Below are 23,012 nucleotides of genomic sequence, written 5' to 3'. Positions count from 1 at the left end.
CCTGTTTTGGGCCTGGAAAGCCTCCTGCACCAGCCTGGAAGTCAAAACAGGGTGCAGGGTGGCGCACTGCATTTTGTGGTTGAGGCATGTGTGCGTGCAGTCATTGCCCTCAGCACTAAAAAGGTTAACCATCATTGCTATAGGTGAGGCAGGCAGAAAACATCCTTAGCTGCAGCAGTATTATGGCAGACTTTTCTTTCTTATTTTAGCAGGGCAAGACATCATCATGGCATGTGAAGATCATTTAAGTCCCTCCCCACTCGGTTATTCTGTAGTTTGCAATGCAATGCTAGTAAATATCTTGAAAGCCCAAAAGCTTTCAGTTTTGCACCTTATATGGCACTGGATTCCACTCAGTTTAAAAATTAACAGATACAACTCCTGCTATTTTATAGATGAATTTATCTGTATGATATACAAAATAGAAAATTCAAATTCAGTTCTATCCAGTGTCCTTATCTGAAATGTTCAAAAACGTTTTAACAAAAAAAATATGTTAAATTTATCTGGAGAAATCCTTACATGTATGATAGTCAAAATGTAGAAAGGGCTGCAAACAAGGAAAAGGCCATTCTTTAATACCTGGCTAAGGCCATAAGTACTCTAGCTTTATCAGATTTTTTTCTCTATATTTCAAAAGATCTTTTCATATTCATAAATGGGGTGTGTGTTTGCCTGTTGCAAAGAAACTGCCACCTTCAGCTCCCTCCTCCTTTTCAAGGAGATTCTGTAATGGCTACCATTTTTCAGCTATTTTGTGAAGGCACACTCCAAATTCCAACCGTCCCAGGAGCTCAGAGGTTGTGAATCCCTATTCTGCCTTAATTCTATATATTTCTGTGCTTCAGGAGCTGCTGGAAAACGCTTAATTGTCCTATCTGAAGAATTTGCAGAGGCTCTCTTCTTGGACTGATGTCCTTTGGTGACTTCCTTCACTTCCAGGAATCTAATGACTTGACTCCTTTATCTGCTCAGTCGGGCCTAGACCTAGGTTAGGAGCAGCAAAAGTGCTGCTTCTTCTATTAAGTGGGGGAGGTTGTTTGAATTGATGTTGTTTCAAGGGAAGAAGACAGGAGCCCCTGTGGTTTCAGCCTCCTCACTGGGGTGTGTGGTGTATGAGACCAACAGCATCTCACCAAGTCGTAGTTTAATTAGGGCTTCACACTCAGCCCTAGCCCTGCTTTACGCGCCAGAGTAGCATCCTGCTTTGCCACATCTCCGCCTCCGCCCGCACCTTGGGAACCTCCCCGCTCGCTGAGCTCCCCTAAGCCGCAACCCAGTAGTTCAGCAGCCGCGGGGCAGAGCCTGGGTTGGCCCTCGTGCCCACTCCATGGGGCAGAGCCCCTGCCTCTTCGGCCGCACTGCCCCAGCGCCCCGGGACCGGCTGGAGCTGCCCGACCGGCTCCTCCCGGTTTCTGCGCAAGCGACGGTGGCATTGGCGTCTGAATCTCGCAGCGGCGCCCCCAGCTGAGCCCGATACCCCAACCTAGCCCGCACTGGGTTGGTAGGTGTAGTTTCGCCCGGCCCTACCCAACCCCGCTTTTCCCAGGCGCGTTCACCGCGGGGCAGGCGTGCACTAAGGAGTCGGCCGCGGACGAGCGGAGTGCGCGCGGCTGAGCTGCAGCTCAGTTGTTGCTGTGCGCGGAGAGGAGTCGTAGGAGCCAAGCGGTGCCGGGGTCATCGGTGGGTGAGTGTCAAGGTCGGCTTCGGCCCCGCTCCCGGAGTAGGAGCGCCGAAGCTCTGCGGCAGAAAGGGTCCGTCGGTGGGCGTGCTTGGAGCTGCGGCTGCTCGGGGGAGGGCTCCGCTGGGTTACCCGCGAGAAAGCGTTCGCTTTCTAGGAAACGTTCAAGGGATCCCGCGGGCGCTGGATTGAAGAGTCGCTCACCAGGGGAGAGCGCGGATTCTAGGCGAGCGTTTAATTCGGCGGGGCGTTTCTCCAGTGCAGCTGGAACGGGGAAAGCCGCGCGAGGAGATACAACTCCGACACCCTCCCGTCCCACCCTGGGGAAAGGCTGTTGGGGTTGTCCGGTCCAGTCGGAATGCGTGAGGCTTGGCTTTGAGAGAAGGACTTTTTAAACAAAAGATTTTTTAAACAAGAAGGTAGAAAGGACACGAGTTATGCGCACCTGCACCCCAACGATTTATGCACTATAAAATTATGTAGATTCAGGTGTGCATGAATTCCATGATTAGAAATACCTCATTTGCTTCTTTGTTCACCTTTCAAGCGCGAGTTGTATTTAACTTAGTTATACAATTAACCCTCTTTTGGGTCTGTGCATCGTATTGAGCCATAGAATTAGCAAAGGGGCTGGGTTTGCAAAAGCTACTCTCCCACATGAAAACTAGAGTTAGCACTAATTAGCTTACTGTGACTATGCAAGTGGGCCCCCAGTTTTGTCACTTGGATAGGCACAATGTATGAATGTAACAGATATTGAGATGTAAATGCTCCTGTTTTCACAACTGCAGACAAATTTGAGCTGTGGGTGGTTAGATGTGAAACTAGAAATGCCCCTCTTTCTCAATCCAGCTTACTTAACAGGGTTGTCAAAAAAACAAGTCTAGTGGTAGGGTCTGGAATGAATTTGATGCAGCAACTTTTTTATTTATTTATTTTTATTTATTTATTTGTCATAACAGCATACATAAGCATAAGCAAGAAGCAACTATATAACATATAAGCATATATATGAGTATAAGCATGTAATAACTATATAAATTGGATATAACGATGGGAAACAGTAGGACAGGAATGGTAGGCACGTTTGTGCTCTTATGCACGCCCCTTATAGACCTCTTAGAAATGGGGTGAGGTCAATAGTAGACAGTTTTTGATTAAAGATTTGGGGATTTTGAGTAGAGACCACAGAATCAGGTAGTGTGTTCCAAGTATTAATAACTCTGTTACTGAAGTCATATTTTCTGCAATCAAGATTGAAGATTAAACATTAAGTTTAAATCTATTGTTTGCTCTTGTATTGTTGTGATTGAAGCTGAAGTAATCTTCAACAGGAAGGACATTGCAATAGATGATTCTATGAGTTAAACATAGGTCCTGTCGAAAGCGGCGGAGTTCTAAGTTTTCTAAACCCAAGATTTCAAGTCTGGTGGCATAAGGTATTTTGTTGTATTCAGAGGAGTGGAGAACTCTTCTTGTAAAATATTTCTGGACACGTTCAATTGTATTGATGTCTGAAATGTGGTATGGGTTCCAGACAGGTGAGCTGTATTCAAGAATTGGTCTAGCAAATGTTTTGTAAGCTCTGGTTAGTAGTGTAGTGTTTCTGGAGAAGAAGCTACATAAGATTAGGTTTACAACTCTTAATGCCTTTTTTGCGATATAGTTGCAGTGGGTTTTGGCACTTAGGTCAATGGATATGAAGACTCCAAGGTCTTTGACAGGGTGGAGGTCATCTATAAGATAATGTCCGTCAAGTTTGTATTTAGTGTTTAGATTCTTTTCCAATGTGTAAGACAGAGCATTTGCTGGTTAAGATTTGGAGTTGCCAGGTTTAAGACCATTCTGACACAAAGTCAAGGTCTTTTTGAAGGGTAGCTGTATTGTTGGTAGTGTTAAATAGTTTCACATCGTCAGCTTGTGAAACTTGTGAAGAAGTGGACAGGGTTCTCTGTGCCCTTAGTTTGGCCACTGGTTTGTTGCACCTAGGATTGTTCTTGGATTGTTAGGTGGCCAGGGAGGAGATCCATAGTTGGGTCCATGCAGTGGATTGGACAATGTAATTGGCCGATGAATAATTCTCTTGATAATAATAATTTTATTAAATTTTTACTTTTATCTTCTTTTAGTTTGGAAGCTGGGGTTGGGAGGATAACAGTTGTCTAGCTTTGTCTTGACCAGTCCAAGAAGGCAAAGTTTTTCTGATTGGAAAAGAGCCCCCTCTTCATGGTTTCTTTGCTATACTACAAGTAAGAATGCCAAAGCTCAAATCAGAACCTTCAAGATCTAACAACCTTGAGTGTTTCAAAGTTATCTAATCTTTTAATCATACCAAACAACAACATCATACTATAATCTAAACCTAGACCTCTTCTTTCTTTATCATCCTGTAAAAGCTTATATTTAATTCTTGGTTTTTTGTTTTGCCAAATAAATTTAGTTATATCTTTCTGCCACTGTTTAAAAAAAGAATCTTTAATCAATATCGGTATAGTTTGAAATAAAAATAAATAAAAATAGTTATGTTAAAATATGGAAGGAGATAAAGTTGGATTTAAATAGATAGGAAAAACTAGATTTGTCATTGATGGGAAGAATTTCAGTAATTAAAATGAATGTAACAAAAGGCAAATAGCACTTGGAAAAACTGCAACGTCTGGCATAAATAATATCTGGAAGGGTAAAGACATCAGTGTCACAAACAAATGCAGATTAGTTAACTCAATATTGTTTCCAATTGCTACTTATGGCTGCGAAATGTGGACTCTGAAAAAGGTAGATAGGAGAAGGATAGATGAACTGTGGTACTAGAGTAACTATTATGCATCCCATGGATTGCAAAAATAACAAACTAAGAATCTCACCAAAAATATTACTTGAAGCCAAGAACACCAAACAGAGGCTATCATATTTTGGTTATGTCTTGAGAGCTGACTCACTCAAAAAGTCAATCCTAACCCTGATGATAATAACTATCTAAAATGTTATTTTTAAAGTTTCCTTCTTTGCAATTCACTGGCTGTGTTTCCATCATGCACTCAACCTCCAAATTACACAACCACACTTTGGCTTCAAAATGTCTGCAAACCATTCCACCAGGTGTTAACTTACAATGTACATTGCCATGGTTTATGGTGCTGTATTTGTATAACTAATTGAGTTAGTTGAATAAACCAACTAACTAATGGTGAAGTTGGTGACATGGTAGTAAGGGTGATTTACTCCAGGTGGTTAACTTCAGAAGGAGCTAAGCAATTCTGCTTTACTGTGTCCTTGGATGCTAATGCCAATTTCTTGAACACAAAGCAGAAAATTTAGCTAGCCCTGGCATTTATTATTTTTATCCTTTCCTAAAATATACTTCCTGATTCCAGAACAAGGTGATGCCACATCACTACAGCAACTGCCTCCAGAAACCCTTGATTGGAGTTGGTTGCCATGAAAATTACATAATCTTGAAGTTACACCTATCCTGCGTGGCCTGCACTGGCTGCCGGTAGCCTTCCGGGTGCAATTCAAGGTGTTAGTGACCACCTTCAAAGCGCTCCATGGCTTAGGACCGGGTTATCTATGAGACCGCCTTCTGCCACCAATAGCCTCCCAACGACCTGTGTGCTCCCACAGAGTGGGCCTGCTCAGGGTGCTGTCGTCCAAACAATGTCGGTTGGTGGCCCCCAGGGGGAAAGCCTTCTCTGTGGCAGCACCGGCCCTTTGGAATGAGTTGCCTCCGGGGTTACGCCAACTCCCCGACCTCCGAACCTTCAAGCGGGAATTGAAGACTTTACTATTTAATCGTGTGGGACTAGCCTAAGTGCTTTTTAATTAAAATTTTAAATTTTAAAGGGTTTTATGTCGGTCTATGACCGTTTTAGTAATTTTGGCCTATTAAATATTTCATTTTAAATTCGTTTTAAATTTGTTATTTATATTTTGTATATTCTCTGTTTTTAATATGGCTGTAAACCGCCCTGACTCCTTCGGGAGAAGGGCGGTATAGAAATTAAATTATAAATAAATAAATAAATAAATACCAAATTTGATTTGAAAGAGACTTTACCAGTTTGGAAATTCTGCTGAGAAATCCACAATCTATTGCACTGATTTTTCAGCTGCATTGTAGTTCACCATGGAGTCATAGGGGGAAAAATATACTTCTTGACTGCAGAGTTTCTATTGAGATATCTGTTTAATGGTGTTTAGGGATGACATGATAGCAGTGTTCCAGTATTTGAGGGGCTGCCACAAAGAAGAGGGGGTCAAATTTTTCTCCAAAGCACCAGAGGACAGAACAAGAAATAATCGTTGGAAACTAATCAAAGAGAGAAGCAACCTGGAATTAAAGAGAAGCTTCCTAACAGTGAGGACAATTAACCAGTGGAACAGTTTGCCTCCAGAAATTGTGGATGCTCCATCACTGGAGGTTTTTAAGAAGAGACTGGATAGAAACTTGCCTGAGATGGTATAGATTCTCCTGCTTGAGCTGGGAGCTGGACAAGGTCCCTTCCAGCTGTGTTCTATTCTAATGCTTTAAAATATATATGATTGAGTAATTGGCCGATGAATAATTCTCTTGATAATTCTGTCAATCTCTTTTTGTGTGTTTGTTTTTCTGAGTAGTCAGGCTTTCTCAGGGCATAAAATCATATTTTATTCTACAATTTAAATATTAAATTCAGGAGCTTAGTTCATCGCTGCTCCATTTCTTATTATACACCAGTGTTTCTCAACCTTTGAGGCTTGAAGTGTGTGACCTCAACTCTGAGAACTCACAGCTGTCAGAACTGGCTGGAGAATTCTTGAAGTCTACGCATCTTCAGGTTGCAAAGGTTGAGAAGCACTGTCTCCTATTGTTGGTTTGGGTGAGAATAGGACATTCTGGGTGGTTAAGAACTATTGAAATCCTTGGAGTTGAGCAGACAAGACTGAAAAGGCAGAGATGCAGTTATGGAATGTATGACCTTGGTGTTAATACCACATCTAGTTGTTACTCTGGACAGGACTTACCATATTTTATGGAGTATAAGAGACACTCCCCCCCCCAACAGACACTGAAAATTTGGGTGCGTCTTATACTCCTAATGTAGTTTTTTCCAAGCTCTTTTTTCAGCCCTAACGAGGTGCTAACAAGGGAAACAATCTTCCTAGCTTAGCCTACTTTTCTCATTGCTTCTCTCTCCGAAGATCAAGCTGTTTTTTATCCCCAACACTCAAAACCAGCAAACTAATGTGCTGAAGCTGACCAGACTAAGGACTCTAGTCAGATGAATACCTGATAGGCAAATTTCCCTCTCCCCTATTTTCTTCCCCAAAAACTAAGGTGCGTCTTATACGCTGAAAAATATGGGTAACTGAAGTAGGAAGATAGGATTTCCAAACCAAATGGCAAATGAAGAAATAGTTTATTTTATTTTTAAAGTTTGTGTGCCTCTCTAGTGTCTTAGAAACTGTGGATCATCCTTTGACATTTTCAGAGGATGCCTTAATGTCACTTAATAATTTTTTGTTTCTTCTTGCACAATGTTCAAGGGAAGCTTTTATGAATAATAACTGATTTTATTCCTGTAGGGAGTTAGCACCCACACCGCTCCTAGAAGAATGAAATATTTTAGGAAATATTAAAAAGGCAGCATATATTTCCCTGGATGAGAAATGGAGAAACATGTTTTAAAGACAAAGCAGCTCCCACCTTCCTGCCTCCCGCCCCACCTTTGTCAATGGGCCAGAGGCAGAAACCCAATCCCCCCCCCACCTTTATCAATGGACCATCATCTGCAACACAATAGGACTCATCTAGCAACAGACACTCACCGCATGGCATCTGGGAAGATTGCATCAGCCAGCAAGGCTAGCTAAGATCCCCATGCCCTGGGAATCTGATAGCCAATTGGGATATTCTTCCTGTGCCCCAGGAAGTTTAAAGCTCAGAGAGGGCATAAAACCAAGGTGTGCTCAGCATCTTGGCCCTTTTCTGCTCAGGAACTCAAACCATGTGATCTTGTCCACCATTAAACCATCTTTCCAAGCAGTCTCCCTGTTTCCAGTGTCTTTCTCCCCACTTGGAACTGAACCCAGATGGACATTTCTTCCAACATTCCTATTAGTAAAATTATAATCCTGATGTGTTGGTAACTGACTACAATGCAAACTAGTTTTCAATGCAAACTCTTCTGATTTAAGGGTCATCATTCCTCCCTTGTCTGTAAAGGTAGTCCTTGACCACAATTGAGACTAGAATTTTCATTGCTAAGCAAGACAGTTAGTTGTTAAGTGAGTAGCCCAGATTTTGCTCTTTTTTGCCATGATTATTATGTGAATAACTGCAGTTGTTAAGTGGATTATGTAGTTATTAAGTGAATCCAGCTTCCACCATTGATTTTGCATGTTTTATTCAAGCCAGCTGAGAAGATCTCAAATGGCAATTACATGATCCCAGGATGCTGCAAGCATCATAAATACATGCTAATTGTCAAGTGCCTGAATTTTGATCATGTGACTAGGGATGCTGTGATGTTTGTAAGTCATTTTTTTCAGTGCTGTTGTAATTTTAAATAGTTACTAAACAAATGAATGTAAGTTGAGGATTACTTTTAATTGGCTAATTTAAAAATCATCAGTTTTCAGTTTTATGACAATTATTTTTTGATGTCCTTATATGCATTCTTCTTAAGAGGGTTTTCAACAAAAAACTGATTGTTTAACTGGAAAACAGCGAAGTGATACAGCAAACCATTTAAAAACTATGTAAAATCAGTTTCATTAAAACAAATTAAAATAGTTTTAAAACGCTCTGGTATTAAAACTTCTACTTAAAACTGTTCAAACTCATAAATTAACAATTCTGTACTTCCACAATATGCTATGTTAAAATATGTAGTCTTATCACAATCATCTTCAATTAGGAATGTGCGAAATGTAGCAGGAGAAAACAACCAGTTTGGGACAAAATGGAAGCAACAGACTATAATGTTTTTGGTGACCTTCAGTTTTACTTGTTTTTCTTCTAAATACAGATAAAATGTTAGACCGTAATACAATGAAGTCAGTATCCATTTGTGTGCTGAAAAGCAGAAAGCACTTACAAACCTTTTGCTTCTTTTGGCAAGATCAAGTATATCTATGCTCTCCTTTCTTTGACAGGTTTAATTTGGATTAATCAGTCTGGAGCAAAAGGACATGACTTTTCAGAGGAAATGTTAGCAACTGGGCTGTTAGCAACTCCAAAAGTGAGGTCAGTAGATACTATTTGCTTACATTTTGAATTTGACAAACCATTGTTGAAATAATCTGGGAGCATTTTTCAGCATGTTCCATTTTAAGGTGTAGCCCAGTAACCATAGTGTGATGCAATAAAGTATGTGTTTGTGTATAAGATTCACCACTTTCTACCAGTGGTGAAATCTGAACCGGTTTACTACCGGTTCGGTGGCTGCGCATGTGCTCTGCGTGCCAAACGTGCCACTGCGCATGTGCATGCACAGTGCACACCATGCACCAAATGCGAGGGATGCATGCACACGCAGTGCACACCAAAAGGAGGGATGGGAAGGAAGATAAGTAGAACCGCGTGGGGGGGATGATCAGCTGTGGTGCGCGATCATTGGAGCCTTTTTAAAAAACTTTTTTAAAGCATTTTTTTACTCCCTATTTGAGCGAATAAGCAGTAAAAATGCTTTTAAAAGTAAAAAAAGGCTTTGACGATCACGTGGCTCAGCTGTGATTGTCAGAGCCTTTTTTTTTAACCTTTTAAAAGCATTTTTTACAACCTATTCCTACCATTCGGGTGGGAAAAGTGAGCGAGCCAGAAAGAAGCAGCAAGCGGGCAAGCAGGCAATTGGGTGGGCATGGTCGGGGGGGGGGGCAGGGATTTTTGCTACCAGTTCTCCAAACCACCTGCTCCCATCGCTACTGGATCAGTTGATCCAGTCCGAACTGGGAGCATTTCACCCCTGCTTTTTATGTATCAGCAGATGACAGTAGCCTGAAGCCCTTCTTTGGATGTGGTAGTTAGGCTCAACCTTGGCTAGTATTTGAATGGGAGACTGACAGAAAGTTGAAAAGCTATTCCAGAAGAAGGTGATGCCATATCACTGCACCAACTGCCTCCAGAAACCCTTGATTGGGGTTGGTTGCCATGAAAACTACATCATCTTGAAGTTACCAAGTTTGATTTGAAAGAGACTTTATCACAGTTTGGAAATTCTGCTGAGAAATCCACAATCCATTGCACTAATTTTTCAGCTGCATTGTAGTTTACCATGGAGACTTGGGTGGGGGGGGAGGCACAGATTTTTATTAATTTATTAAATTTTTATCCCACTTTTATTACTTTAATTGCCGTTTTCATGTTAAAATGGTAAGTGTTGCATCTGTAAATGTAGATCCAAGGTTGATGATTGGTTAATCCCAGATCCCATTTTTAATGATGAAAAAATGTTAACAGTGGAACAGTGGAACACTTATTCTAAATTTTAGTTTGGTACAAGAACCTAGTCGTGGTTCCTTCTTTCCCTTGTAATAAAATGACTTAAGTAATGGGCACAAATCTTTTCCAATATGCTTCCTGCAAAGATACCAAAATATTTAAAATTTCATAGGATATTATATCCATTATGGGATGGGGAGCTCCTGATTTCCAGGAATGAGATGTCACTTGTTAAACAGCTCTTTTCTCTTTTTATTAATCAGATTCATATGAAGAGCTCAGAGAAAAGCGTTTTGAAGTATATGCCCAGCAAAGCTCATCTCATCTCAAGGGTGTTATTCACCTCCCTTCTGCCTCTGTCTATGAGTTTGGTCAGCCATGGCTAGAGAAGTTTATTTATTGCTTCTTTTATTGTTCTGTGGGGGAACAATTTCTGAACGGCAGCCTTTGCCTCAAATGCCTTCCGAAACTCTAGATTTTGGGTATGTTCCCCACAAGATATACAACACCAACGCTTACTACGAGCCCGGAACAATAGGGATTTTGTTCCGCATGGTCCACGCTTTCCTCTGCATAGTTCAGCCCAATTACTTCCCTCAAGGTAGGTTTATATTAAATATTAATTTGGCTTTGAAAAATTCAAGGAGATCCTATCAGATGGCAGTTTTGTAAAGCAGTGTAGTTTGAGCTTATGTTTTGAGAGAAACTCACTGTGCCAAACCAACAGAAGAGTGGAATGATTTTCTTGTGAATAGTTTTGTGTGTGTGTGTGTGTGTGTGTGTGTGTGTGTGTGTGTGTGTTTTGCTAAATCACCAGAAAGAAGAGTAGTGGAAAAGGTTTTGGAAGAAGCAGCCATCTGGCACTTTCCCCCAGAACAAAAATTGTGTTTTGAGGCAAGATGGTTGTGCATCAAAAGTTAACTTGTTCCTCTTTGAGGGATCTGATTTCTGAATACTCTCTGATTATTTATTTGTTAAATTTATTTGCCACCTGTCTCACTGTGGGGCTACTTTAGGCAGTTCTCTTATTTTTGTCTTACCAGGTAGAATAATAATGAAGAATTTGGAAATGTCACGTAGAGGAAATGGGGGATGTAATTTCTCTCCATAGATATTTATAGAGGATATAGAAAATGGCCTTGAAGGATAGGAGAAAGAGCCATTACCAAGTTAGTGATCAGATAAGTGGGGCTTCTATAGCTGTCAATTTCTTAAAGTGGACATTCAATACTAAATATGCCATATTGTGTATTTATGAGTGTTCTCATCTGGTGATAAAAAAATTCCTGGCTATTGATTGATGCTAAAGTATATCTGTGAGTTGCTTAAGAACTGTACTAACAATATTATTAGTTACTTTTTAAAAGCAGTAGATGTACCGTTATACAGTTTTCAATAGGACACAACTTTTATTAAAAGAATTAATAAAAGAATCGGCTGGCAATGAGAAGCTAACAAGAGTATCTAGAAAGAGGTTGAGAGATGAAATATGCATTAGAACACAAACTGCACCTTTACATAATTTTAAGAGACATCAGGACATTGGTAACATCATATAAAGGTGGAATTTGTCCCATGGATCCCCCCGAAATCTATGAAAAAAATCAAGATGGTGGCCGTGAATGCATGATTAAAGATCCATCCCTCTTTTTGCAAGTATCACCATTCTGACCCACTGTTGATTGGTTGCAGGTGAGTGCACCAAAGTATGTATTGATTTTACACCAACTAAAAACATAGACAGTTGGAATTGTGGTTATCCAGGGGAAGATGTAAAGAAGGTTTTAATAGCCAATGCTACGAAGAATCCCTTCCTTTCCCATTCCCTCCCCAAAAAGCTTTCCTTTTTGATATCCATTTTGATATTTTTCAAAAGCCTTATAATAAATAAATAAAAAGCCATGGCATAGGTTTGTTTCTTTATATGAAGAGATGAAGTTCTTTCTGCATAAATCATAAATCTCTTATTACAATAATTCAGAGAATTTTTAGTTTACAACTTGGCTTATCAACTTGGTTTTTATTTTACTTTTGTTTATCTATCTATTTAAGTATAAAACAATACAAATAAAGTTTTAAATATTTTTCTTGAGCAGCAGATTTCTAAACCTTCCTATATCTCGCGCAACTTGTAGTGTTAGAAATAAGGACAGGAAATTAGAAATAGTATCAGGAGTTGTTGAACCATAAAACTGATTTACCTCAAAATAAACCTAGATATCTACTTGGTGCTAAAAGATCAGAACAGAAACCAGGCAGACTTTCTTGGAAAGACATTTTAAAGTCTGGTGCGGGGTCTCCAGAGCAGGTGGGTTTAGAATAGGGCAGATAGATGGTCTTAATGTCCATTAGGGCCTGGAGGTTTACTTATTGGAGATCTGGGAACTTTGAGTCAATGTTATTTTGGAAGAATTGAGATTTTTATAGGGGTCTTGTTTCATTGGATAGGTGGGCAGCCATACAACTTTGAGAAATAAATAAATGAATAAACTATTGTATCGGGAGTTTTAAAATTTAGATACCAGGATCTCAGAAAAAAATAAGGTCAACAAGATATTTTCTCACATGTAATCCCCCTAAATCATCTGTGTCTCATAGCTGCTAAATTGCTTCTCCCCATCTGCTTGTCTGCTTGATACATTTTGGGGGTCTCAAAGAAAACATCATTTGCACCCAAGCCTCACTTTCTCAATGCAGGATTAACTTGTCATCTTTAGTCCCATGAGTTGCTAAAGTACAATAAACGGATAGATATGAGTTTTTTTCAACTTTGGCTGTTGTCAGTCATCAAATTCATCCTTTGATTGCTGTCAATATGAAAATAACCTAAAAAATTCAGATCTGAGTCTGAAGCATGAAAGAACTCTTTCTTGGGCATTGAGCTGTTGTTAGATCAGGGAATTCAGTATGTATTGTGTGAAAAAGGTGATGAGTGAGTCTTGGAATTAATAAATATTCTGCAATGAATTTTCTTGGAATACATTTCCTTCCTTTTAGGCAGAGTAGGTTTCTATTTTCTACTCCTCAAACAAATAGATTATGGGGATTGGGTAATTTTTGATGAAGGAAACAGTACTAATTTTATCTGTTTACTACTACCATTTCCTTTTACCTGGTGGACAAAAGTGTATGCATAAGGAAGTTTGGCCACAGGCATGCATAGATTAAGTAATGTGCACAAAAGTACATATGATCATTTTTATAAAGACTTTTAAAATAATGATAAAAGGGATGGAATGAACATAAAATGAAAAGGTGTTAGAATCACTGTATAAATAGACTCATTGACTATTAACTTTGTTATATGTAGTAATTTAATTATGCATTCTTATTTTGTAAATTTTCTTGGTAGGAAATTACAGGGATATATAGTACTACTATAGTATGTAATGTCTCTTAAAATGATTTGGCTTTATCCAACTAAGACTAGCATTTTTAAACCTTTAATTGAACCATACAAAAAAAGAAGAAATAGGATATATGGAGAGGGGAAAAAGGAAAGGGCAAACAAATTAATAATACACTTTCTATATTGATAAATGTTTGATAAACTCAATTTTAAAAATCAATTTATTTATTATTATGTGGGAATAACCAACATCTTATAGGAGGTAACCTGAGCAGATGGTACCAGACAGTTTTGGGCTCTAAAGATAGTAATGACCTCTTCCAATGAGCAACTTGTATTGTTGCCTTAAAAATAGCATCAGGTCAGGTAGCTGTCCTTTTTATAGCAATCCTTAGTTGTTTACTGAGTCACTGTGTTGTATAAGATCAGCTTTGATGTGATCACACCTTAATAGACCTCACAAGGAAAGAAAAATATATTCTTAAACTCTATGGTGTTAACATTTTATCATTATGACATATACATATATCACACACATATTATAAGGCCAAAATTCAACAGTGATTGCCAAATTTCAGATCTGAGTGCAAAACATCTTATCTAGCTATGGGAATACAGTAGAAAATAAACAGACTGTCAACTAAGGTGGATGAAATGCTAGGAAGAAAAGAAAAGTGAAGACTGTTTTAATGTGTCTCCTATTGCAAAAAAAAAAAAATACAGCTGTGTTTTACAATGTTCTCTAAATTTACAGACAGTTAATTAGATTTTTCAGTAATTGCAATTGCCCTAGAGTAGGCAACCAAACTTGGTTGATCACCTCAATCAGATGAAGGATCTAGAGTTTCTGTTTTTTGGGCTCCTATAAAAAGGACAGATGACTGATCATGCTGAGGAAACAAACTCTAAGATATTAGAAAGTGGGTCAGGTCAGCCATGATAACACCTCGTTTGAACTCTTCTTAATCTGTTACAAATCCTCACCAGATGGTGATCTGGAAGACAAGCTCAAGTGAGCCATAATAAGGCAGGTTAATGAGGATGCAAACATCTAAGTAGAGTTAGTCATGTTTTGTGGAAAATGCAGAGAATTTTTCAGGAGTTTTATATTTGTTCCATCTGTTCTTTAAAATTAAGGGGAAGCTTTTATCTTGCTTATTTAGGTGCCTTTAGCAAAAAATGAGGAAATGCTAACGATAGTTTGGCTTCCCAGGAAAGTCAAATATTTATTTGAAGGCAGGGTTTTCCCTCTATCTAATCCTTATATCTGAAAGCCATCACTAGAAAATTAAGATATTTCAAGGACATTAATGGCCAGGGCAATCCCAATCAGCTTGGAGTAGCTATTATCTATTTGCTTGATGCAACAGACATATCTGCATTCTCCCACAAATGAAAATTGTTGAAAATCTTCAGGATGCAGAAAAACTATTTAAGTTTTCTCTTTATATATCAGTTTTCCATATTTGGGATATTCTTTGAATAAAACGTGGAAGAATCATGTGAATTACATGTGAGTTTCATGTGCTACCTGTCTCCATTCAAATATCTTTTAACAGCTTTTTTGGATCCAAGAATAGTCAAAGTGTGTATGTATATGCACACATGTTCATGTATGGTGCATTTGTAAATCAGGAAGGGGGAACTTTGTGGGCTAGTGAATTCTATTGGAAATTTTAAAACTGTTGTGTGCTTTATCCTTGTTTATTCATAAAATGGATGCCACAGTGGGCTGTGTAAGTCCCAAGACATACATTGAGTAAAAGGAAAATTGTGGGTTCTTGACGCTCTCTGTGCTTGGTTGTTTTCATTACCAGATTACCAGATACGGCTCAAAATCCCAAAAGCTTTAACCAAAAACTGTCTACTATTGACCTCACCCCATTCCTAAGAGGACTATAAGGGGCGTGCATAAGAGCACAAAAGTGCCTTTATTTATTTTTATTTTTATTTTTATTTTATTTTATTTTACTAAGCTGAAAAAGGCTCTGTGCATGCGCGAGGATGGCGGTTTGCTAGAGGAGCTCGAATCGGCGGTGGAGGCTTTTCCCGAAATGGTGGACTCTGGATGACTTACCAGGCTGCTCCTGTCCCTCGGCGCGCTGTGTCATCTGCTTGGCGGCCGCAGGAGAGGTCTTTTGATCCTCTCGGATATGCGGCAACCGAGAACGGGCCGAGGGAAGAGCGGCGGATCGGATGGAGGCGGCCATCTTTGGGACGCGAGGGAGGCGAGGGAGGCCTGCTGCTGCTTGCTGCAGGATCCGGCCTCGATTTCAGCCCGGCTCCAGCGGCGATTTCGGCCCGGCTCCAGCGGCGACGTGAATTTGGCCCGATTCCAGCTGTGGCATGAATTCCGGCCCGTTCGCCTATTTTTGGGCCCGCCTGTTCCATCGGCGCTTTGTTACGCCTGGCGAGGTCTTGTGGGCCGCGAGGCGCCTGTCCAGCGGCGTCCTGTGTTCTGCGGCTCCATCAGCAGTGGGCGTGGTGAGGCCGCGGTGGGAGATGAGGCCGGAGGCGAGGCTGTGGTTTGTCCCCCTCTTTTGGCACTTTACATCGTGTTTTGTTCATCTGCCCTTTGTGGTATGGCCTGCCTTCCTCCCCCCCCCCCCACCGGACTTTTGACCATCGAAGCTGGGTGGTCTTGCATTTGTATCCATGGGTTTCTGGACTGGACTGGACTATGGACTATGACAGACTGATAGCCATTTCTACCTTATTAAGAGCTGTTTGTAGAAATGTTTTCCATAGGTTTACCATGGAGGCTGTCGGGCTGTCTGTTCAGGCTTTATCATCTCTATCTGGTTCCAGCTTCATTTGTCCTCTTTGACAACTGGACATCCGTTGGAGGATCCACCGTTTGTTAACGTTTTACCATCTGGGATTTTACCATCTTAGCATCCTTCACCGATTCGTACTTTTCTATGCGTTACGCTACACATGAACTCTTGCGCCTGCGAGGTGCCCCCACCTCGCAGGAATGGCCCGCTTCGTTACCAAGGGCCGGCCTCAATGACGGGTCTTGGGACCCACAGAGGTGGCATGCGAAGAGAAAGAGCCTTTGGGGTTTTTTAGATAGGGCATTTTTAAGGGGTGGGACGGCTAGGGCGGGTGATGGGGGTAGCCCGTCGGGAGGGAAACCAGCTCCTGCGCGTGCTCGTGGCGACTATTTAATGGGTTCGGAGGTTATGGGGGGGGAATGTGTTCCTTTTTGTGAGGGTGGCTCCATTTGCACGGTAAGTGGGAGGGGCAGATATGGCGAAAGGGGGGGATCGTATCGGTTTAGGGGGTCACGCGTTCGATGTTTGCAGGCGATCGCGTGCCCCGATCCCTCTGACTTTTCCCGTTCCCCGGATGGTCAAGACCCTCAGAGCCTGGGCCTTCGTCTTATGTTATGCAACGCACGGTCCGTGGCCAATAAGGCCCCCCTAATACATGATCTTATCCAGGGGGGCGCCGCGGATCTTACAGGTGTTACGGAGACCTGGTTGGGCACTGAAGGGGGCGTGCCCCTGGTCGAAATGTGCCCACCGGGTTTCCGTGCATTCCATCAGCCGAGGGCCCAGGGTAGGGGTGGGGGGGTGGCGGTTGTTATTAAAGAGAGTCTAGAGCCGAGGGAGACCACTGTACCTCAGATTGCCGGGTGTGAATCCCTCTTTGTGAGATGGGGTCATAGGTGTCAGATGGGCTTGCTGGTCACATACCTGGCTCCTTGCTGCGTGACAGCTGCCCTGCCCGAGCTCCTGGAGGTGCTTGCCGGGGTGGCAGTGGAGACCCCCAGACTTTTAGTCATGGGGGACTTTAACTTGCCATCTGCCGGCTCGTCATCGACAGTGGCTCGGGAGTTCATGGCTTCCATGACGGCCTTGGACCTGACTCAAGTAGTGGATGGCCCCACTCACATCGGGGGAGGCACACTGGACCTTATTTTTATCTCTGGTCAGTGGTTGAAGGATCTGGATTTGAGAGATGTAGTCACAGAACCTTTGTCATGGTCAGATCACTCTCTCCTTCGCCTGGACTTTCTGACCGCTACTCAACACCGCAGGGAGACGGAACCACTACGTTGGTTCCGTCCCAGGCGCCTGATGGACCCGGAGAGGTTCCAGACGGAGCTTGGGCCACTTCCTGAGGGTCTGGCTCACGGCACGGCAGAGGAACTAACCGCAGCCTGGGAACGGGCTGCGGCTGGGGCTTTAGACCGTGTCGTGCCTCTGCGGCCTCTGACCCGGCGCAGATCCCAACCGGCTCCTTGGTTCTCCGAGGAGCTGAGGGGGATGAAACGCCGGAGAAGACGCCTAGAGAGCTCCTGGAGGTCTAGCCGTTCAGAGGCTGATCGGACACTAGTTAGGTCCTATACTAGGACCTACCTAGTGGCACTGAGGGAAGCGAGGCATTGCTACGCCTCCTCCCTCATTGCATCGGCAGATAACCGCCCAGCCGCCCTGTTTCGGGTGACCCGTTCCCTCCTTCACCAGGGGGAGCGGGATGACCCGTTGCAGGGACGTGCTGAGGAGTTTAACGGTTATCTATACGATAAAATCGTTCAGCTTCGGGACGGTCTGGACCAAAATTGCGGCGATTCAGATGGGGCGTCTGAGAGTGGTCTTGGTGATATTGTCTGGGATGAGTTTGACCCTGTGGCTCCCGAGGACATGGACAGGTTGTTGGGTAGGTTGAATGCCACCACGTGTTTACTGGACCCGTGCCCCTCCTGGTTGGTGCTGGCCACTCAGGAGGTGACACGAGGCTGGCTCCAGGCGATTACGAGTGCTTCCTTGTTGGAGGGAGTCTTCCCGGCCGCCTTGAAAGAGGCGGTGGTGAGGCCCCTCCTCAAGAAGCCCTCCCTGGACCCGGCTGTTTTAGGTAATTATCGTCCGGTCTCCAACCCGCCCGCGCGAAGGTTGTAGAGGGTATGGTGGCATATCAGTTTCCTGCACCTGGATGAAACTGTCTATCTAGACCTGCTCCAGTCCGGTTTCCGCCCGGTTACAGCACTGAGACGGCTTTGGTCGCATTGGTGGATGATCTCTGGGGGGCCAGGGATAGGGGTTGTTCCTCTGCCCTGGTCCTATTAGACCTCTCAGCGGCTTTTGATACCATCGACCCTGGTATCCTGCTGCGCCGGTTGGAGGATTGGGAGTGGAGGCACCGTTTATCGGTGGTTCTCCTCCTATCTCTCAGACCGGTCGCAGACGGTGTTGACGGGGGCAGAGGTCGGCCCCGCGGCGCCTCACTTGTGGGGTGCCGCAGGGGTCGATTCTCTCGCCCCTTCTGTTCAACATCTATATGAAGCCGCTGGGTGAGATCATCAGTGGCTTCGGTGTGAGGTACCAGCTGTACGCTGATGACACCCAGCTGTACTTTTCCACACCGGGCCACCCCAATGAAGCTATCGAAGTGCTGTCCCGGTGTTTGGAAGCCGTACGGGTCTGGATGGGGAGAAACAGGCTCAAGCTCAATCCCTCCAAGACAGAGTGGCTATGGATGCCGGCATCCCAGTACAGTCAGCTGAGTCCACGGCTGACTGTTGGGGGCGAGTCATTGGCCCCGATGGAGAGGGTGCGGAACTTGGGCGTCCTCCTGGATGCACGGCTGTCTTTTGAAGACCATATGACGGCCGTCTCCAGGAGAGCTTTCCACCAGGTTCGCCTGGTGCGCCAGTTGCGCCCCTTTCTAGACCGGGATGCCTTATGCACGGTCACTCACGCCCTTGTGACGTCTCGTCTGGATTACTGCAATGCTCTCTACATGGGGCTCCCCTTGAGGGGCATCCAGAGGCTTCAGTTAGTCCAGAACGCGGCTGCGCGGGTGATAGAGGGAGCCCCTCGTGGCTCCCGCGTGACACCTATCCTGCGCAGACTGCACTGGCTACCTGTGGCCTTCCGGGTGCGCTTCAAGGTTTTGGTGACAATCTTTAAAGCGCTCCATGGCATAGGGCCGGGCTATTTACGGGACCGCCTACTGCTACCGATTACCTCTCACCGACCCGTGCGCTCTGACAGAGAGGGACTCCTCAGGGTGCCGTCAGCTAGGCAGTGCCGTCTGGCGACACCCAGGGGAAGGGCCTTCTCTGTGGGGGCTCCCACCCTCTGGAACGAACTCCCCCCAGGACTTCGTCAACTTCCAGACCTCCGAACCTTCCGTCGCGAGCTTAAAACACACTTATCTGCGCGGGACTGGATTAGATTTTAAATTTACTGGTTTTAAATGGGTTTTTATTATTTATACTGTTTTTAACAATTCGGCTATGGAATAAGTTTTTTAACGTGTCATTTTAGTTTGTATTTATATGTATTTTTAATTGCCTGTGAACCGCCCTGAGTCCCTAGGGAGATAGGGCGGTATATAAATGTGAAAAATAAATAAAAATAAATAAATAAATAAATAAATTTGCATTTATATCCCGCCCTTCTCCGAAGACTCAGGGCGGCTTACACTATGTCAAGCAATAGTCTTCATCCATTTGTATATTATATACAAAGTCAACTTATTGCCCCCAACAATCTGGGTCCTCATTTTACCTACCTTATAAAGGATGGAAGGCCGAGTCAACCTTGGGCCTGGTGGGACTTGAACCTGCAGTAATTGCAAGCAGCTGCTGTTAATAACAGACTGCATTAGTCTGTTGAGCCACCAAAGGCCCTACCTACCGTTCCTTTCCTATTGTTTCCTTTCATTATATCAAATTAACATAGTTATTGCATACTTTTGCTCATATATATGCTTATATAATATGTAGTTACTTTATGTTGATGCTTGTGTATACTGTTGTGACAAAATAAATAAATACATTTTAAAAAAAGATTAGGCAGTATCATTATTGGTAATTAAACATCTGGAGTAAAACAAATTCAAAGAATACCAGTAGTTCAATCCTTTTTTTTTGGAATTTTTTTTATTTTTTAAACAAACAAACAAACAAACATAAAAACATCTTCAATACAAATACAGTGTGTCGATTGGTTGATTACAAATCTTTTGTGCAATTTCAGCAAATGTATAACATATTATTTATCTAGTTTTACATTTTATCAATCTGATATGTTCCAAACATATTGGTTTAATCATTGCTTAATTATAAGTATTTTTTGCCTCATTTCATGTAAAGTATTCTCAGTTTTATGTTAATGGTATTACATCATTCATTTCATCATCTTAAATCAATATGTATTTCAACCATTTTTCCATTGTAAAAACCTCTCTCAGACTTCATTAACATGTTTTCCTTTCTAACCAATGATAAAATAAGTCTCATATCTTATAATATTGTTCATCTTCCAGCTCTCTAATTTCAAATGTCAATTTACTCATTTCTGTACATTCCATTATTTTCTTGATAATTTCATCTTGTGTTAGTATTTTTTCATTTTTCCAATTTTTAGCAAACACAATCCTAGCCGCTGTTACAACATTCACAATCAAATATCTCAATTCTCTATTATAGATTTCGGGTATGATCCCCAATAAAAAAACTTCAGGTTTAAAATCTATGTGTTTTTTAATCATTTTTTTCCAACCATGTGTGGATTCTAATCCAATATCTTTTAGCTTCTACACATGTCCACCACATATGGTAATATGAACCAGGTATCTGATGACATTTTCAGCATTTTTCGGATTTATTCTTGAACATTCTGGCTATTCTTGTCGGGGGTAGGTGCCACCTGTAAAACATCTTATACAAATTTTCTTTATACGCAGTTGACATTGTCATTTTATAATTTTGTGACCACAATTTTTGCCATACCTCTAAGTCAATCCCATGTCCAAAGTTTTCCCCCCATGCAATCATTGTTTCTTTAACTTGTTCTTCTTCCAATTTAACCTCTAATAAATATCCATATAATTTCCTAATTAAATTTTCATCAGTACCTGTTAACATTTTATCTAAATTAGTCAGATTGTTATAAAAACCTTCTGTCTTGAAATCTTTATCATATCTAGAGTGTATTTGCAAGTAAGAAAACCAATTCATTTTTATACCTTGTGTTTCTAATTCTTGCATATTTTTAAGTTCTCCCTTTTCATTCAACAATTCACTATATCTAACAATTTGTTCCTTTCTAAATGTTATTTTGTATGAGAATGCCTCAATGGTTGATAACCAGACTGGAATTTTTAAATAATGATTTCTCTTAATCTTTTCCCAATTTAATAACAAGGCCTCTCTTATAAAATGTCTTCTGAAGTACCGTATATACTCGAGTATAAGCCGAGTTTTTCAGCACGTTTTTTGTGCTGAAAAACGTCCCCTCGGCTTATACTCGGGTCTATACGGCTTATACTCGAGTTTTTTTTTTTTTTAAAAGCCCCTCGGCTTATACTCGAGTATATACGGCTTATACTCGAGTTGTTTTTTTTTCTTTTTTTCACATTTTACCGGACGGAAGCCCTGCCGGTGCAGTGAGAGGCGGGCGGGGGCCGCCAGCCTTCTCAGCTGAGGGAGGGAGGGTTTCCCCAACCGGTAGGTGCCTCATTTCCCACCCTCGGCTTATACTCGAGTCCCCAGTTTACCCCAGTTTTTGGGGTAAAATTGGGGACCTCGGCTTATACTCGGATCGGCTTATATTCGAGTATATACGGTACCCCTGCGTTTTTGCTTCCTTATACCATAAAAAGGCATGCCATCCCAATAACAAATCGTGTCCCTCTAGAATCAATATTCTAGTATTTCTTAATCTTATCCATTCCTTGATCTACATCAAATTTGTTGCTTGATAGTATAATTCCCAATTAGGCAATCCAAACCCTCCTGGTATTCTAGCGTCTTGTAACAATTTTAATTTTATCCTCGCTTTTTTACCCTGCCAAATATATTTCAACACTATTTTATTCAATTCTTCAAAGTATCCTTTCCCTAGTCTAATTGGGATTGTCTGGAACAAATATAAGATTTTAGGCAATATCTTGATCGTTGATATTCTCCCTATCAATGATAATTGCAAATTCTCCCATTTTGCCAAGTCTCATGATCTGCCAAGTCTGTCATGATCTGTTGTTTGAGTTTACTACATCTTGCTGTCAGATTTATTCCCAAATATATAATCTTGTTTGTGACCTGCATCTCTGATCGTTCCACCAATTCTGTTTTTTTTGTTTTATTAACATGTTTTTTGTCAAAATCTTCATTTTATCTTTATTTATTTTCAGTCCTGCAGCTTTTCAGTATTCTCCTATCTTATCTATCAATATAGTTATTGATTCTAATGGATCTTCAAGTATAAAAACCAGGTCATCTGCAAATGCTTGTAATTTGTATTCTTCCTTTTGAATTTTCATGCCTTTTATTCCTTCTTCTCTAATATTTCTATTTAACACTTCGAGTGTTAATACAAACAACAGAGGTGACAGTGGGCAACCTTGTCTTGTTCCTTTTTTTATTTGAATTGGTTCTGTCAATTCTCCATTTATCATTACTTTTGCTGTTTGTAATATATAGCTTCTATAGCCTGGATAAACTTTCTACCAAAGCCCATCTGTTCCAATTGAAGTAAGATAAATCGCCAATTCATGTTATCAAAAGCTTTCTGTGCATCAAGAAATATCAAAGCCATTTGCAT

At 41.7% G+C, this 23,012-nt stretch overlaps 1 protein-coding gene across 5 annotated transcripts in view; it reads left to right on the top strand.

Moving 5' to 3' along the window:
- The first annotated feature begins 1,328 nt into the window (after positions 1 to 1,328).
- Positions 1,329 to 23,012, top strand: part of PROM1 (prominin 1) — a 258,262-nt gene continuing 236,578 nt past the window's right edge. For 4 of the 5 annotated variants that reach the window (XM_058193310.1, XM_058193309.1, XM_058193308.1 and 1 more), the window contains exons 1-3: positions 1,329 to 1,687; positions 8,819 to 8,909; positions 10,367 to 10,704. In XM_058193310.1, coding sequence (XP_058049293.1) covers positions 10,482 to 10,704 — 223 coding nt within the window. In that variant the 5' untranslated portion in view covers positions 1,329 to 1,687; positions 8,819 to 8,909; positions 10,367 to 10,481. The remainder of the gene's footprint in view (positions 1,688 to 8,818; positions 8,910 to 10,366; positions 10,705 to 23,012) is intronic. The other variant, XM_058193311.1, reaches the window with a different exon arrangement.

Source organism: Ahaetulla prasina, chromosome 8, assembly GCF_028640845.1.
Source record: "Ahaetulla prasina isolate Xishuangbanna chromosome 8, ASM2864084v1, whole genome shotgun sequence".
Classification (NCBI taxonomy): Eukaryota; Metazoa; Chordata; class Lepidosauria; order Squamata; family Colubridae; genus Ahaetulla; species Ahaetulla prasina.
This window is presented reverse-complemented; position numbering and strand designations above follow the sequence as displayed.